Source organism: Notechis scutatus, chromosome 1 (assembly GCF_049901735.1).
Source record: "Notechis scutatus isolate UNSWTSFEM ecotype Mainland chromosome 1, rNotScu1.2, whole genome shotgun sequence".
NCBI lineage: Eukaryota > Metazoa > Chordata > Lepidosauria > Squamata > Elapidae > Notechis > Notechis scutatus.
Window position 1 is genome coordinate 261,168,291 of NC_142009.1, and position 15,915 is coordinate 261,184,205.

The 15,915-nt window shown below is 42.0% G+C and overlaps 1 protein-coding gene across 2 annotated transcripts in view; it reads left to right on the plus strand.

Annotated features, from left to right (window-relative positions):
- Positions 1-15,915, plus strand: part of LDLRAD3 (low density lipoprotein receptor class A domain containing 3) — a 185,819-nt gene that overhangs the window by 95,569 nt on the left and 74,335 nt on the right. For both annotated transcript variants that reach the window (XM_026664683.2, XM_087951250.1), the window contains exon 4: positions 10,658-10,792. In XM_026664683.2, the coding sequence (XP_026520468.1) occupies positions 10,658-10,792 (135 nt within the window). The remainder of the gene's footprint in view (positions 1-10,657; positions 10,793-15,915) is intronic.

Genomic DNA, 15,915 nt, shown 5'->3' on the forward strand with positions numbered 1-15,915 from the left:
AGAAATATTGCACTTAATTTGATAAATATTGAAAACTCTCCATTGGAAGACTTGATTAATTTCATTTATATTCTATCTTTTGTGATCTCAGTATGGTTGGGGGAAAGGGGGTTCTCCTATTTTTATCCCACAGAAATAATCCTGCTTGGTAAATTGTGCTGGGAACCCAGTGAACTCGAGGAAAAGGTTTGAATCTTATCTCCTTCTCCTTTATCCAAGTCCAGCTTGTCATCTACTATACTAATCTGGGAGGAATCAGCAAAATGAAAGCCTTTGCATCTAAATTCCAATAAAAGTTTGAAATCTCTTTTGTGGAAGCTCTGTATGTAATAAACCTGGTAACCAGAATTAGGGAAACTGACAGAAACATGAAACATCTGTTATTTAATGGGGAACTGATACAGAAAGCAAGGCTTCCAGCTGTTAGCTCTCCAGTTCAGATGAATTCTTAAGCTGAGGTTAGCATGTTATCATGAATTTTTTAGCTATAGCTTTCTCTCGTTTTCCAATAAGGAGGAAGTTACAAAAGAAAAACTTTCATTGCTATGTTCTTTCCTGCAGCTAGTTATAAAAGTTATTTTTTTTTCAGTTGAATAGATCTCATAATGCTGTGACCTAAATAATTGTGCATTGCAACTGCAAGGGGGGAAAAGGCAGAGGGTTTGACTGATTTAGTCACATTTAATATTTTGGAGATACAGTCTTTTGCTAGAGGAGAGCACAGAGTTACTTCTTTAAAAGAACATTTGATAGATGACAGTACTTTTTTTTTGTAAGTTAATAAGAGGAACCAAGACCTGCAGTAATCTTTAGTGGATTTGTGAATCATTTCACAAATCATTGCAACTTCAAGATGGTTGTTCTAAATTCTATATGGTAAGGATGTTCTGGCCATTCTGGTAGTGTTCTGGGGCTCAAAGTGCCCCCATTTTGAATGTACAGTACAATATAATATGTTCATTGTTCTGTCTTGTATCAGCAATATTGCTACAGTTATAGTAATACTATACTATAGAATATACTTTTGGAGGATCAGAACACATTTTCCCTTCATTTGTATTCATAAAATTTGTATTTTTCCAACGGCTTTTAGCTTCAATTGCTTTGGTTCATCCATATATCTATACTTTTGTTGCAACATTATTATTACTTGTATATCTGGTTTATTTTTATGCTGTCAAGCACTGGCAAATGCCATATGATTGGATTGGTTAATAAATGCAATTAAAAACCAAGAGACTGTGGAACCAGCAGTTACAACATTGAAGTGTATCTGCTTACAATCTGTGAGGACAGTGACTATTGAATTAAAATAGTAATGTAAAAGTTATAAAGCTGTCATAAAATTAATAACTAAGAAAAGCCATAGGTTAACTAAAATTAAATATTAGTTAAAATTCAAGAGATGAGTGAAATATAGTGAGATAATCTACTATTTAAGGAAAATTAAAATTAAGCTGAGCAATATAAGGTACAAAACTGACAACTAGAGACAGCAATATAGTAATTGGGCATGTGTCACACCTGCTTAACTGACAATCAGTATCTGGTAAACTTTGTATGCTACTGAATAAAGCTGGATGACTTTATGAGTTGGGTTTGTAAGAGAGACACAGAAAAATGGGATATAAATTTGATCTGATGTAAATTTGACCTGTGTAGTCTGGTAACTTGGTTAATAGTAGAAGAATAACAATACTGTGCATGTTTCTGTAAAATGAACAGGAAAATGAGGATGGCAAGCTATTTCAAGCTTAAAATATTTCCAATAAGATAGAAGCAGATCTTTTGAATGCAGGGCAAATGTCCTGACAGCATAATTGGAATCTGAGTTTAAATCCTCTGGAATTTGAAACACTTTGCTATCCTCAGTATAATTCCTTATATATCTCATTCTACCATTTTATTTTATTTATTTTTTTATTTGTAAATCACCTATCCAGCAGTGGCAATCACTTGGAAGCTTACCTGTAAGCAGTTTCCACAGCCAACATCAGAATCAAGGATGGAATCATAGTCAGGCCATGGTCCATAAAACTCATGGGTAGATCATCAGTTGGCCCAGATTCTAGGTGACAGAGTTTCAGGAACACAAATATCAAGATTTTAATGTGGGTGAACAATTCCCTCCAATGAGGGAAACCAGACTATCACTGGATTTTAAATACATCCCATGTTGGTGAAACTAAGCAAAACTGGGAATACCCTTGACATGCAAGGAGACATGCCAAATACCATTAGTGTGTTCTCATTACATATGGCATGCTTTAAAACTAGGTGTCCTCTGACAATAGGCACAGCTGCTTCTGATAACTTCCAGGTGAATCAACCTCAGGTGCTTGAATTCTCTGAGCTCCTTGAGGCCAATCCTCGAAGTCCTCTAAGTTGGCTCTGGTCATGACAGAAGCTCCCAGAAGAGAAAGGAAAAAAATGGGGATGGGGACAGAAACTTGGGGTTTGACAAATCTTCAGGCCTCTTCCTATGAAAAGTCCATTACATTGATGTTTTATTGTACTTGCAATACTACAATATAGGTAACAATAAAAATTACTATAACTGGACTACTCAAACAAATTGAGTAGTAAATCAGCTTTTGCCTGATGATGTTTGCATGAAATGGGCGTTGGTTCTTACCTGACACGCCATTTCTCTGGAGCCGTGAGGATCATCCAGAGAGTGGGAGGTGCTTCAGTCTGCGTCGTTGTAGGCTGAGCTTAATTACTGAGGATTGCTCCGCCCTTCACCACGTGGCTGCCTTGCAATCCCAGTTTACGCGAAGTCGAGAGTGAAGAGAAGATCTTGCTCTCATCTTACTATGCTAAAGGGTTTATTGGCGAAACAAGACCCCACCAGACGGAAAACTTAATAGGGTGGGGCTGGATGATCCTCACGGCTCCAGAGAAATGGCGTGTCAGGTAAGAACCAATGCCCATTCTCCTGGGAGCCGTTCGGATCATCCAGAGAGTGGGACATACCAAAGCTTGGCTGTCCTACGGGAGGGAGTCCGTCTGGTCCTGCAATCTCTGCGGTTCCGTGAGGACTCGCTGGAGGACTCATCTACCAAACGAAGCCTCCGCCGAAGCAAATATGTCGATCTTATAATATCTAATAAAGGAGATGGGGAGGCCCAAGTGGCCGCCGACAAACGTCAGCAATTGGAACCTGGGTGGCCCAAGTAGCTGAGGTAGCAGCACTTCTGGTGGAGTGTGCCGTTATTCCGCTGGGAATGGGCAGGGCCTGGGACAGGTAAGCTTGGGAAATAGTAGCTCTAATCCAGCGGCCGATGGTTGATGGGGACACTTTGTGGCCTAACGATTTGGGCTGAAAGGAAAGGAATAGGGATTCGGATCTCCTGAAGGGCTGGGTACGTTTAATGTAAATGTAGAGGGCCGTCTTACGTCTAGGGTATGCCAAGGCTTCTCCCTTTCCCGCGAGGGATTGGGGCAGAAGTTCGGAAGTGTGAGTTCCTGTGCCCTGTGGAAGGCTGAGTTGACCTTGGGCAAGAAGGTAGGATCCGGCCGGAGAACTACCGGTCGGCATGGAAGATGCAAAGGTCCTTCCTCACCGACAAGGCCGCTATCTCTGATATTCGTGGCAGCCAGTTGGCCACTAGAAACACAACCTTGAATGTTAGGAACTGGAGAGTGGATTCCCTGAGCGGCTCAAAGGGGTGTTTGGTAAGGGCCACAAGGACCTTATTGAGGTCCCAAGTGGGGTATCTGTGAACTGATGGGAACACAGGTAGTGGCTCCCCTGAGGAATGCCCTAATGCGAGGGTGGAGGGAAAGGGACCCCAGATTGCCACAAGCAATGACGGTTGAAAGGGGCTGCGACCTGACGCCTCAGGGTGTTCGGAGAAAGACCTTTCCTCAGACCCTCTGGAGGAATTCCAACACTTGAGCTATGGATGGTGAAAGCGGGTTGACCTGGAAACCCTGGCACCCTTGCAGAAACTATTCCAAGTGGCATTAAAGATTCGGGCTGTGGAGGGTCGCCTGGCGGCTAGGATGGTATCAATAACCTAGTCCGAAACTGCTCCTTTCTTAAACGCTCCCGCTCAACCTCCAAACAGCTCGCTGGAGCCACTGCGGGTCCGGGTGCTGGAGGGGACCCTGAGAAAGGAATCCTGTTCGGAGGAATTTCCCAGGAGGGGCCATCGATAGGTTGCGGAGGTCCGCGAACCATGGGCGCCTGGGCCAGTAGAGTGCCATCAGAATCAGTTCTGCTGTCTTGGAGATGAACTTCTGGATGGCCCTGAGAACCAGGGCTACGGGAGGGAGAGCATATAGAAGCCCTGTGGGCCAGGGGCAACGGAGGGCGTTGTAGTTCTCGGCCCCGTGGGAGGGGTACCTCGAGAAAAACCTGGGGAGTTGAGTGATGAGGGGGTATGCGAGGAGGTCCACTGACGGGAGGCCGAACAGCCCGGTCGCCCCTGAACAGTGACGGGTGGAGGCGCCACTCGGACTGGTCCCCCGTGGTCCTGCTCAACCAGTCTGCTTGGGTGTTTAAGTCCCCTGAGATGTGTCTCGGCTTTGAGAGAGAGGAGGTGCGCTCCGCCCAACGGCAGAGGCGCTCGGCCTCTCATCAAACGGATGGACTGGGTGCCCCCTTGTCGGTTGACAAGGGCCTTGGCGGTGATGTTGTCCGTAAGTATAAGGACATGCCGCCCACGTACCTGAGGGAGGAAGTGGCGTAGGCCCAGGTGGATGGCGCGGAGTTCCAACCAGTTTATACTGTATGCCCGTTCTACCTGAGACCATCTGCCCTGTGTCGAAAGCGAGTGGATGTGAGCGCCCACTCCGAACAGGCTGGCGTCTGTGGTGAGGGTGAGGCGTCGGGGCTTCTTGAGGCCATGTCCCTGTTGATGGCGGGACTGGTCCACCAGAGGAGAGACGTGAGGACCTTTGAAGGCACCTTGACCGTGGCCTTTGAATTGCTACTGCTGGACCGTTGGAACGGAAGCAGGAACCACTGTAGGGACCTGGTGTGTAACCGGGCCCAGGGAACGATGGAAATACATGAGACCATTTTACCTAGTAGCTTAGACAGATCCAAAAGTGTTAGCCTTATTGAACGTCTGATGTGTGTGATGGTTTCCTGAATGCTAAGGAATCTTTCCGAGGAAGGGGAACCTTTCCCGAACTGAGTCAATGACGGCCCCCAAGTGGGTGATGCGTGTAGAAGGTAACAGTTGGCTCTTTTTCCAGTTACCGGAAACCTATGGTCTTGGAGGGCAGAGAGGGTAGCTCTGACATCCTTCTCTGCTTGGAGTCTGGAGTGGGACAGGATGAGGATGTCATCCAGGTAACAATGGAGACGAACCGGGAGGTTCCTGAGGTGGGCCGCCAGAGCCGTGAGGACCCTAGTGAAGGTCCTCGGGTTAGAGGCCATCCCAAAGGGAATGGCCACATATTGGAAGTGGTGGTGGTTGTAGCAGAATCTGAGGAATATGGAATGGGAGGGCCGGATTGGAATGTGGAGATACGCCTCTGAAGGTCTATAGAGGCTAGCCAATCCCCTGTCTGATGCCCAGGAGAATGGACTGCAGAGTGTGCATCTTAAACCTGCGGTAAATCAGGTAACGGTTGAGGCGTTTCAGGTCTAGAATAGCCCTCCATCCCCCTGAGGATTTGGGGACCACGAAGAGGTGAGAGTGAAACCCCTGCCCCGCTGGATGGTGGGACGGGATGTATGGCCTGTATGCTAAAGAGATGCTGAATGGCTGAATCCATTAAGTTGCGTTTAGTGGGGTCCCTTGAAGGGGGATGCCATAAAGAAGTCAGGGGGTGCGCTGGAATTCAAGCGCGAGACCAAGTCTGATGGAGTCCCGGACCCCGGCATCGGAAGTGGAGGAATCCCATCGGTCAGCGAAATGCTTGAGGCGTCCGCCGATGGGAAGGGAGGGACGAGGTCTATCTGGTGCGCCGGAAGGGCTACCCTCCGGAGCCCCTGAAGGACGTCTGTAGCTGCCGCCCCTCCTGTTCCTGTCACCTGGATCGGCTCGATCCTGGGGCTGGAGTGGCCGGAAGGAGGGGAGTCTCGGATACCTGGGCTGGAAAGATGACTGGTAGAAGGGTCGGGAGGACCTCTCCGAAAGGGCTGGGGGCTCTTGACTCTGACCTCCGAAAAGGGGGAAGAAATTTTTCTTACTTGGGTTCGGATAGCAATGGCTCCAGGGCGGCACCAAAGAGTCTGTCCCTCTTAATGGGGGCAGTGGCCAGCTTAACCTTGTTTTTATGTCCGCCTGCCAGTGCTTGAGCCAGAGCAGGCGGCGAGCTGTAACGTGAGAGGATATCGCTCAGGCGGAGGACTTCACCGCGTGGTAGGTGGCATCGGCCGAGAATTCTGCTGCGGCCGTCAACTTTGCGATTTCCTGATGTGCCCTTGTGTTAGAGGGGGAACATGCTGTTTCACTTGGCGGAGCCACCGGATCGAGGACCTGGTGAAAGGGAAGCGGCCATGGCCGATCCAATGGCCCAGGTGTCGGCCTGATGAGTCCTATGTAAGGCCAGTTTGGACCTTTTGTCCTCGGGTTTCGGGCTTCCAGGGGGTCACTGGAAGAGGACGAGGATACTGAACCAACGAAGGGCTTGTCTACCTCGGGAGTGTTAAGCAAGTTGCAAAAGCTCAGCTCGAGGTTAAAGAACCTCTTGTCCTGGCTGGATGGGCAGGGGAAGCTCTTGTAGAGTCCAATTGGTCTGAAACTAGGTCGTGGAATATGGGTGGGGCCGGAATAACCTTCGCCTCCACCACGGGCTGCCTAAAAATGGCGTCCTCTTGTCCCTCTGCCGGGGCGGGAGAGCCGGAGAGGACTGAACCGACAGGCCAGAAATGTTCTTGGCCTTAAAGAGTAGTGATTAAGCATGTGTGGCTTGAACAAACCCAGAAGGTGGGTTGATCGGGAGTGAGGCCCTCGTCCTCGGACATGTCTCCTTCTATCGGGCCTATCTCCGATAGGGGTTCCCCTGTGTAGACCCCCATTCAAGATCCTCCTCCTCCCCGAACCTATCCAGGTCCTCTATAGCCTCCTCCATTTCCCCTTCTGGGAGGGGCTGTCCCCCCATAAAGGTACCTGACCATGGGTAGGGTCCAATCTAGGCGAGGACCTGACTGATGGCGAGTCGTGTTCGGGCGCCATCGAGGGGACGGACCTGTACATCTGTTGAATGCCCTCTGCTATCCCCTGGCGGATAGCCCGTTCCATCCATGCCTGCATGAGCGCAGAAATCTCGACAGTGGCGGCCTCCTCCTGGCGCAGACCAGCAGCCGTGGCGTGAAAGTACTTCGGCCGTCTGGCTGTTGATTCGGGACCTGGCGTCCCAGGGATAAGCTGCGCCTGGAGAGGGAAGAACAATCTGGGGAGGGGGTGTCTGGAGGTAGAAGGAATGGAGGGTGGGAGGGCTGGGGGCACTGGTTGTGCCTTTCTAGATCGCCTGTCAGATTCTTTCTCCAGTGCCCTATGACGCCTTAGGGCGCTCTCTGAAAGCCTTGGAAGTTTCCTTAGAGGCTTCCTTAGCCTGTCTGCGCAGGTGGTAGGACTTAGATCTGGCCTTCAAAGAAGAGCCTCTAGTGGAATTGTCATCTGCCATTATAGAAGAAAGGACTCTAGCTCCAATTTAAGGCGGTTGGCTCGCCAAGGTTTCGGCCTACAACAAAGGCCGGGTGTCCTTTCAGCTGGCCTGCGCCCCCTTTTGGAATTTAGATATGTAAGTTCTACAATATTATTATTGTTATAATTATTAATATAAATATATATACATGCGTATAAGCACTGTATATGTAATCCAATCAGTGTTGGTAATGCGTTATTGCTAAGTACCAATAATATATATGAAAATATATATATACCTCAGAAAACATATATATGTATATGTATATAGTTATGTATCATTATCATTATCATTATCATCATCATCATCATCATCATCATTATTATTATTATTATTATTATTATTATTATTATTATTATTATTATTATTATTAATAATAATAATAATAATACTTTTTGACAAGAAATAAACCGGGACCTGTTCAGCGCTCCCAGGAGGGAGTGACCCCAGATCGGTGTTAAATTCTCCAATTGTCCAAATGAACGCCTGAGGCTGAAGTGAGGCCTCTGGCAGCTGGAGCTCCCAGGCAACCACCGGGAGGGATAGGCTGCAATTCCCTGCCCTGAGCTGCTGCGGAAAGCCAACAATTTGCCAATGTCTAAGAATGCAGTAAGTTCTCACAGGCTGGGAGGCCTATGATTAGAAGACTAGTTTCTTCGCAGTCGCAGAGGCCTGTTACAAAGCGCCGAAACGTGGCGGCGCCCAAAATGGCGGCCGCCCACAATCCCTTTAAAAACGGGCCGCTCAGGGCAAGACTAAGCCTCTCCGGCAAACCTGGAGGCCGAGAGAGGCAGCGAGACAATTTTTCGCCCTTTTGGGGCGATCGGCGTCAGCGGTGGGGGGATCACCAGCTGCGCTTATCAGCGCGATCGAGTGGAGCCGCTACAATAGCGGCGCGAAAGCGGCAGGAAAGGAGCCGATTGGAAGGGGGGAGGATTGGCGCGGAGCGCGAAAGCCGCCCGCTCCCTATCCCCTGGGGGCGAAGAACGCGCCCCTGCTATAGCCACCCCAATTGCGCAGAGGCTAAGGAGAACCGAAATGCAAGGCAAACCTGAAGTGAAATTTTTTTTCTTTTCTTTTCTATAGCTATTAAAAAGGAACTTGAATCGGCCAAAGAGTGGAGAAATGCACAGCCTAATCTCACGAAGGCTGAGCGTAAACTGGGGATTGCAAGGCAGCCACGTGGTGAAGGGCGGAGCAATCCTCAGTAATTAAGCTCAGCCTACAACGACGCAGACTGAAGCACCTCCCACTCTCTGGATGATCCGAACGGCTCCCAGGAGAATGTCGGTTTCCTAAGTACAATGGAAAATTCACTTCTCCTGAAATTTGATCCATTTGACATATGATAAGACAAATAATGACTGGGAGGATAACGACAGAAAACAACTTTCCATCTAATTTTTTTCTATATTAAAAGGTGTGCTATACTTTTCTATGACGCATTATCAGAATAAGACCAAGAGATCCTGCTCTAGAATCAGGCTGCAATCTCTTAACAATCCTAAAACTGCAGAAAATTTGAAGGCTGTTAAAGGAGCCAGGCCATAATGTTTCAATTGTATATGTTGCCAAACAAATTATATAGGTAAGTCACAAAAAGAGTCATTGCAGAACAACATTTAAAATATTGGTTATATTCAATATGGAAGCAATCACATGTAGAATTAGGATCCCCACTACAGATAACTGTATTGTAAGTTTGGAGAGTGGCTCTTTATTGGGATCAAGAGTGAGTAGAAGAGAACAGTGGCTATTTACCACTGTTGTACATATCTGGAAAGCCAGTTTGGTGTAGTTTTTAAGACATCAGCCTTAACTGGGACCGAGAGACTTGAAACCAGCTGACTTTGGGCCAATCATGCCTTTTCAACCCTAGGAAAGAGACAGTGGTAAAATACTTCCAAAATCTTGCCAAGAAAATGAGAAACTTATCGAGGCTGTCACTAGGAGTCAAGACTGACTTGAAGGTGTGTGCATACACACATCTTTGTAGCCCCTGAACAGCTGAAATGCTCTTATCATATGTGCCTATATACAAAAGAAAATGCTAGTAGAAATTCAGCCTTTGGACTGTTTTAAAGCAGACTTAAACTATAATATATTATTCTCCACATACAGTTGGATTGGGTACATAATTTCCCATTCTTCAGCAGAAGATTGTTCTATATTTAAAATTCCTTTTATATATGCCTCTTTTAGCTAAGACTTTGGTTTAATAGTTATCAAACATGCCTTGGATTTTTGAAGTATATCACCATACAGTTCTTCCTTGGAGGCATTAGTCTTTCTGAAGTCTTATAACCACAACATTTATTTTTAAATCATTTTTAGAGACAAAAAGTACCTTTCTTTTTACTAAATCACAATCTAATAAAACTTAAGACATTCATTTCTAGAGGTTACAGATTTAGCATCGCACATCATTTACACATTCAACTGACACATTTTTACATCAAGGTTTGTAAAATAATTTCTTAACAGGATTGTCTGAATCATGTGCAAGTAAGAAGGAAGTATGCTGTTAATGTCAAGTAGCACCTGCGCCTTCAGTGTCTTCCTCTTTTTATACTCTTATGCATTTATATACATTTATGCACTTTCACAGTATCCTCTGTTCAGTATTTTCTTAACTTCTGTGTCACTTTCCAGAGTTCAAAACAAGGAATTTGTTGTTAAAGTTTATTATTCTTTCTGACTTAGAGTTCTTGTACAATAGCACAAGAAAATGTAGTTAAAGTTAGGGTTAAGTATAAGGTGGCTTTCTGTCAAATTACTTTTCTGTCTTTTCACAGAAATATTTCATTGGCAAAATCCTTTATAAATTTTCTATCCTTGATTCACTAATACATGAGCCAAATTAAACTATCCCTCCTACAATTTATCTGCTTCTAAACTGAGATACTGGGTGCATTACAGTGTTCAGAGGAAAGAAAAGATTCTCAGCTAAGAACTTAAAGCACAGATGGTATGGAAGTGCTCTTGGGAATATTGTCTATCAAAGGGGTATTTCAAGTTTGAATAAAATGTGCTTTTGTTTCCACAGCAGCAAATCCTTTGCTGTGTTCTACTGACCGATTTCACTGTAGGAATGGCCTGTGCATTGATAAAAGCTTTATGTGCGACAACCAAAATAACTGCCAGGACAACAGCGATGAAGAAAGCTGTGGAAATTTTCATGGTAAGTATGAAATTGAAAACATGATTTTCACACTGAGGTCCCTGTTCTTAATTAACATTGTGCCATTGGTGGGGGTGGGGGTTTGCCTGCATTGGAACTGTGAAGTCTTTTGTATTATACAAGTAGCATTAAGAAGTTTCTGAACAGGGGAGTCTTGCATATCTTTGCATCATTTTTAATTTAATTTCTCAAGTGGGTGTGTCCCACTTTAGAAATTAAATTAAATATAAATATAAACTATATATAAATATATACAGTATATAGGTTATGATTGTTACATTTTGGAGTCAGTGGGTTTTGTGCATCCCTTTTAAAAAAAGTAAAATAATACACTTTTTGAAAATGGTAATAACTGTAGTTGTTAAGGAGTACAAGAGCTGAGGTTAAGATGTGTGGCCTATAAATTTTATAAATAAATAAATAAAACATTTTACTTATCCTAGCAATACTTAAAGGAATAATAGAATATCTTGTTTTGTAGAAATAGTATAGTGTAGTGCTGGATATTTTTCTAGTTTTGTAGCAGTTTCCTAAGTGGTACACATAGGGAGTTTACAAAAAGTTCCAGTTTCAAACAACAATTTCAAGTATGCCAGAGTTGGTCAGCATTCATCGTTACAGAAATTGTTAGCTCAGAAACTTATGTGATTGGAAAATGCCTGGAAAGAACTGGGGATTTCATATATACTGTACAGTTGTATTAACAATAGACCAACCATACTGAGAAAGAAATGAGAAAGTGGGAAATGATGGATTTGGAAGGAGAGGACAAGATTCAGTCTTATTAATTTTTCACACAAGCATACAGAAATGCCCAGATTTATATGGATTCTCCTCTATCATTCTGAAAAATAACTGCTGCCTATCTTTTACTGCAGATAGAAATTTCTGGGCATTTTAGAACATTCTTGTAACAAGAAGATTTTTAATTTAATAAAGATCTAGTTTAAGATCATGAACTTCTTGGCCTAGAATTTTGCTTTTATGTATCACAGGATTAAAAAAAAAGAGTTTAAGTTCTAGCTAGTCTAACTTTTTTCCAGTCGGAATATACAGGTCAAGTGATTTATGTAACATCCATTTTTATAGACAATCAGGATTATATGTTGATAAACAATGGTTGATACAATAAGGGCAATGATAAGAAGGAAACTTATTCCAGAACTTACTAAATAACTAAATAAATACTGTATATTATTCTGACAAGTTATTGAAATCTTAATAGCAATAGAACTTAGACTTATATACCGCTTCACAGTGCTTTATAGCCCTCTCTAAGCAGTTTACAAATTGCCCCCAACAATCTGGGTCTTCATTTTACCAACTTCAGAAGGAAGGAAGGCTGAGTCAACCTTGAGCCAGTTAGGATTGAACTGCTGGCAGTGAGCAGTGTATTAGCCTGCAACATGGCATTCTAACCACTGTGCCACCATGGTTCCTTTATTAAGAATAAAGAATATAAGGATAAAGGATAAATTAAATAATGCCCTCCTCTATCCCAAACCCTTTATAGGTAATGGTGAGGACAAATCAATCTCTACGATGATGTTGTTCCAGAAATGGGATGCTGCGACAAAGAAAGCACATTTCCTAGGTCCTATCAGATAACACTGTTTAATGGATGGGACCTGGAACATGTTGACTATGCCCAATGACAGAATGGAGAGGAACTATAGAATACAGATGTTGGACAGTACAATTGCTTTGCTTACATTTTTAAGTAGTTTTCAATATAGTAATCAGTGCTAAATGTAGAAAAACGATAAATATAGCCTTGCAAAGATAATTGTATGAATATTTTGAACACCCCCCCCCCCACTCATCCCAGCATAGATTATGGAGCAAACACAAGAATTTGTTGTAAAAATGAAACATTCAATTAGTGTAGGCATTTAGGTTTCTATTTGTGGTTGTTACCATTGCATTATGAATAAATTGTGATAAGATTTTCTAGGAAGGTAAACCAATCAAGGAGAGAAGCAACCTAGAACTACGGAGACATTTCCTGACAGCTAGAACAATTAATCAATGGAACAGCTTTGCTCCGGAAGTTGTAAATGTTCCAACACTGGAAGTTGTTAAGAAGAGATTGGATAAAGTTTGTCTGAAATGCTATAGGGGGTTGGACTAGAAGACCTCCAAGGTCCCTTCCAACTCTGTTATTCTATACTTGAATTATTAGCAATAAATGGCTTAAAAATCAGTGAGAAATGGTATCAATTGAATCAATTGAAATGGTATAAATTCAAGTAACTGATACCATTTCAATGTCACCTTTCTCATTTTTACTTTTGTGTAATATATTAACAGTGTCCTTTCTAATCTCTTCTATCACCCTGCCTAAAACAAAATATTCTTTTCAGAAGAATATATCACAGCTCAGAACTCTACCAGAAGTAGAAGTTATATTGCCTTTTATTAATAAAGCATATTTTATTACTTTTGGACATACAGTATTTAAATAATACATTCCAAAAAGGCCCTCTACTATATCCTATAGATAATTTTGTTTAGAAAGAGTCCTTATAATTGGTGTCATATTTGGGAGACAAGTTAAACTATTACATGTTTCTATTTTTCACTTTCTTTTTTTCAAATCCAGTTTTATCTTTATAATATTTTCGCATTCCACATCTCTCTTGGGATTCTCTTTGACTTCCCAAGAATCCCACACTATACTTTCAAACTATTTCCTTAATCTTATCATGAATTCTATAGCTACATCCTGATTTCTTGGGTATTTGCCAAATATAGATTATTTTAAAATCTGCTTTCAAATAAACACTATATAACAAGATGCTATTTTAACTTTTTATGGTGGCATTCTATATGTATGTTTCTTTAAAACTTCATTCTTTTGGCTACTGTAAACTCATTTTGATTTTATTGTTGGCTTGTATGTTCCTTTACTGACTGATGCTTGCAGTCTGCTGAAGCATGGTCATATCTCAATAAAGCTGTTATTGGTTTAAGGGTAGCATTGTTGATCTTCAAGCCTCATTAATTGTTGGTTTACATGTTCTGTTACTATGCATTTTCCTCTTGATTAGCTTATTATTCTTCTACTCAATTTTTTCTCAGATTTGGTTGTGCTATTAACCCCATTCTACTGAGACTGCTACTCTAATCTTCATTGTCAATCTTCTGTTTATAACAAAGTTTCAATTCCGTAAGGTAGAAGAGGTAAATGATCCATTAAATTATGTATAGTATGATGGCATTTGAACGAGTAGTAGTTTGGGCTCCTGCTAATAGAAAAAAATCAGATAAAGCAAATTATATGCATGTTATTTGCTTAGGTAAGTCGTTCTGCTTTAATTTTCAGTCCGATTTTACAAATGCACTGGAAGTTTCATATCTCTGACATCATCATTGTGCTTTGCATCTTAAATATTTTTCCCTCCTATCATTTATGGTTCATGTGACCATGCTATGTACTTAATGCTTGATCATAACAGATGAAATAAAAAATTGTATTGGTCATTTAAAGCCTTTTTTTATCCTAAACCTTGGCCATCAAATACTATTCCTTTCCCCCTTCTCTTGCTACTGCCCATCTTATTCTTTATCAAAATATAAAAACATAATGGATAAAGGTCCTCTAATGAATTAATAATCACTAAGCATTTGGAAGGAAAAAAATAGAAAAAATCAGCAATCAGAGGGTAAGACCGACTTATAGTCTATTTTCATCCTCAGTGAGGAATACCAATCAGAATATTTTCTTTGGAATACCTTTTCTACTTAGTCAAATGTAAAGATAGTCCAAACTTAATGACTGGTTGAAGTTATGGTGGACTCTCCAAAAAGTTAATTATGACCCTATTCCTGTGTTCTGATGGTGGCTTGGCAATCAATTCACCTTTATGGCTAGTTGCAGTGTTTCCCAGTCACATGACTGCAATTTACAATGTTTTTTGTTGGTTTCTGGCAAAAAAAACACCCATAGGAGAAAATGGGTTTGCTTAATGACCATTATATTCACTTAACAAGCACCATATTTGCTTTATGACTGCTGCAAAAAAGTCATAAAATCGGGTCCGTCATGATTTACAATGGAAATTCTGGACTCAGTTATGGTTGTAAGTTGAGGCTACCATAGCTTACATAGAGATTTTCTTTCATATTGTCACTTATCTAAATTATTGAAGTACACAGATCTAAGTTATATGCAAAAGTCACTCAAAGCAGGATAGTTCAAATATTTTATTCTTCTTGAACATTAAGAGAGAGGCATAGTGGCCCAGTGGCTTAATACTGGTAGATGTCAGAGAAGGTCTATGTTCCAGCAGTTTGAGTCCTACCACCACATGACAGAGTGAGCTCCTGTCACTTGCCTCAGTTCATGCCAAGCTAATATTTTGACAGCATATAAAAATGCAAGTAGATAAATAGGTATCACTTCGGCGGGAGTTTCCATGTTTCGCCATACTCTCTGTGCTACAATGTGTTGTCATGCTGGCCACATGAGCGTAGAATCATTTTCAGGCAGCGCTGGCTTAATGGATTACAGAAACAGAAATGAGCACCACTCCCTAAAGTCGGCTATGACTTGTGAAATAAAACCTGCAGAGACACCTTTTTACACATTAAAAAAACAGAATTTTAGGTCTTTGATATGCTATATTTTAAATTAGGATTCATTTTAGATCTGATCCCAAAACTAAATTCAGAACAGACCTATGCACATTCAATGTGACACAGTGACTTTTGAAGTTATAATACTTCCTGAATTTGAATTCAGAATAAGACTGTGATACTCTATTAACAGATGGCAATAACAGGAATCTTTTGTCCTTGGCATTGCATTCTAATAATAACAGAAGAGCAACCACTTGTACTGGTTTGTCATATCGTTCCCATAAATATTTCACCCTCATGAATAATAAACTAAAACAGTGTGAATCTGATGTGAAAATTTGAAAGACTTGGTTGAGACTGTCATTTGAGAAAAAATTAAAATAGTAACGCTCCTTTTTTACTTCAAATAATACCAGAATCTCAAATGAATTTTGTTAGGCAGAATATAAAAAAAAACAGAATCAGAATCTATCTGTACAGTAGAGTATATGAATATTAAACTTTGAAGAACATCCTTTTTAAATTTCGTGTGTGTGTGTGTA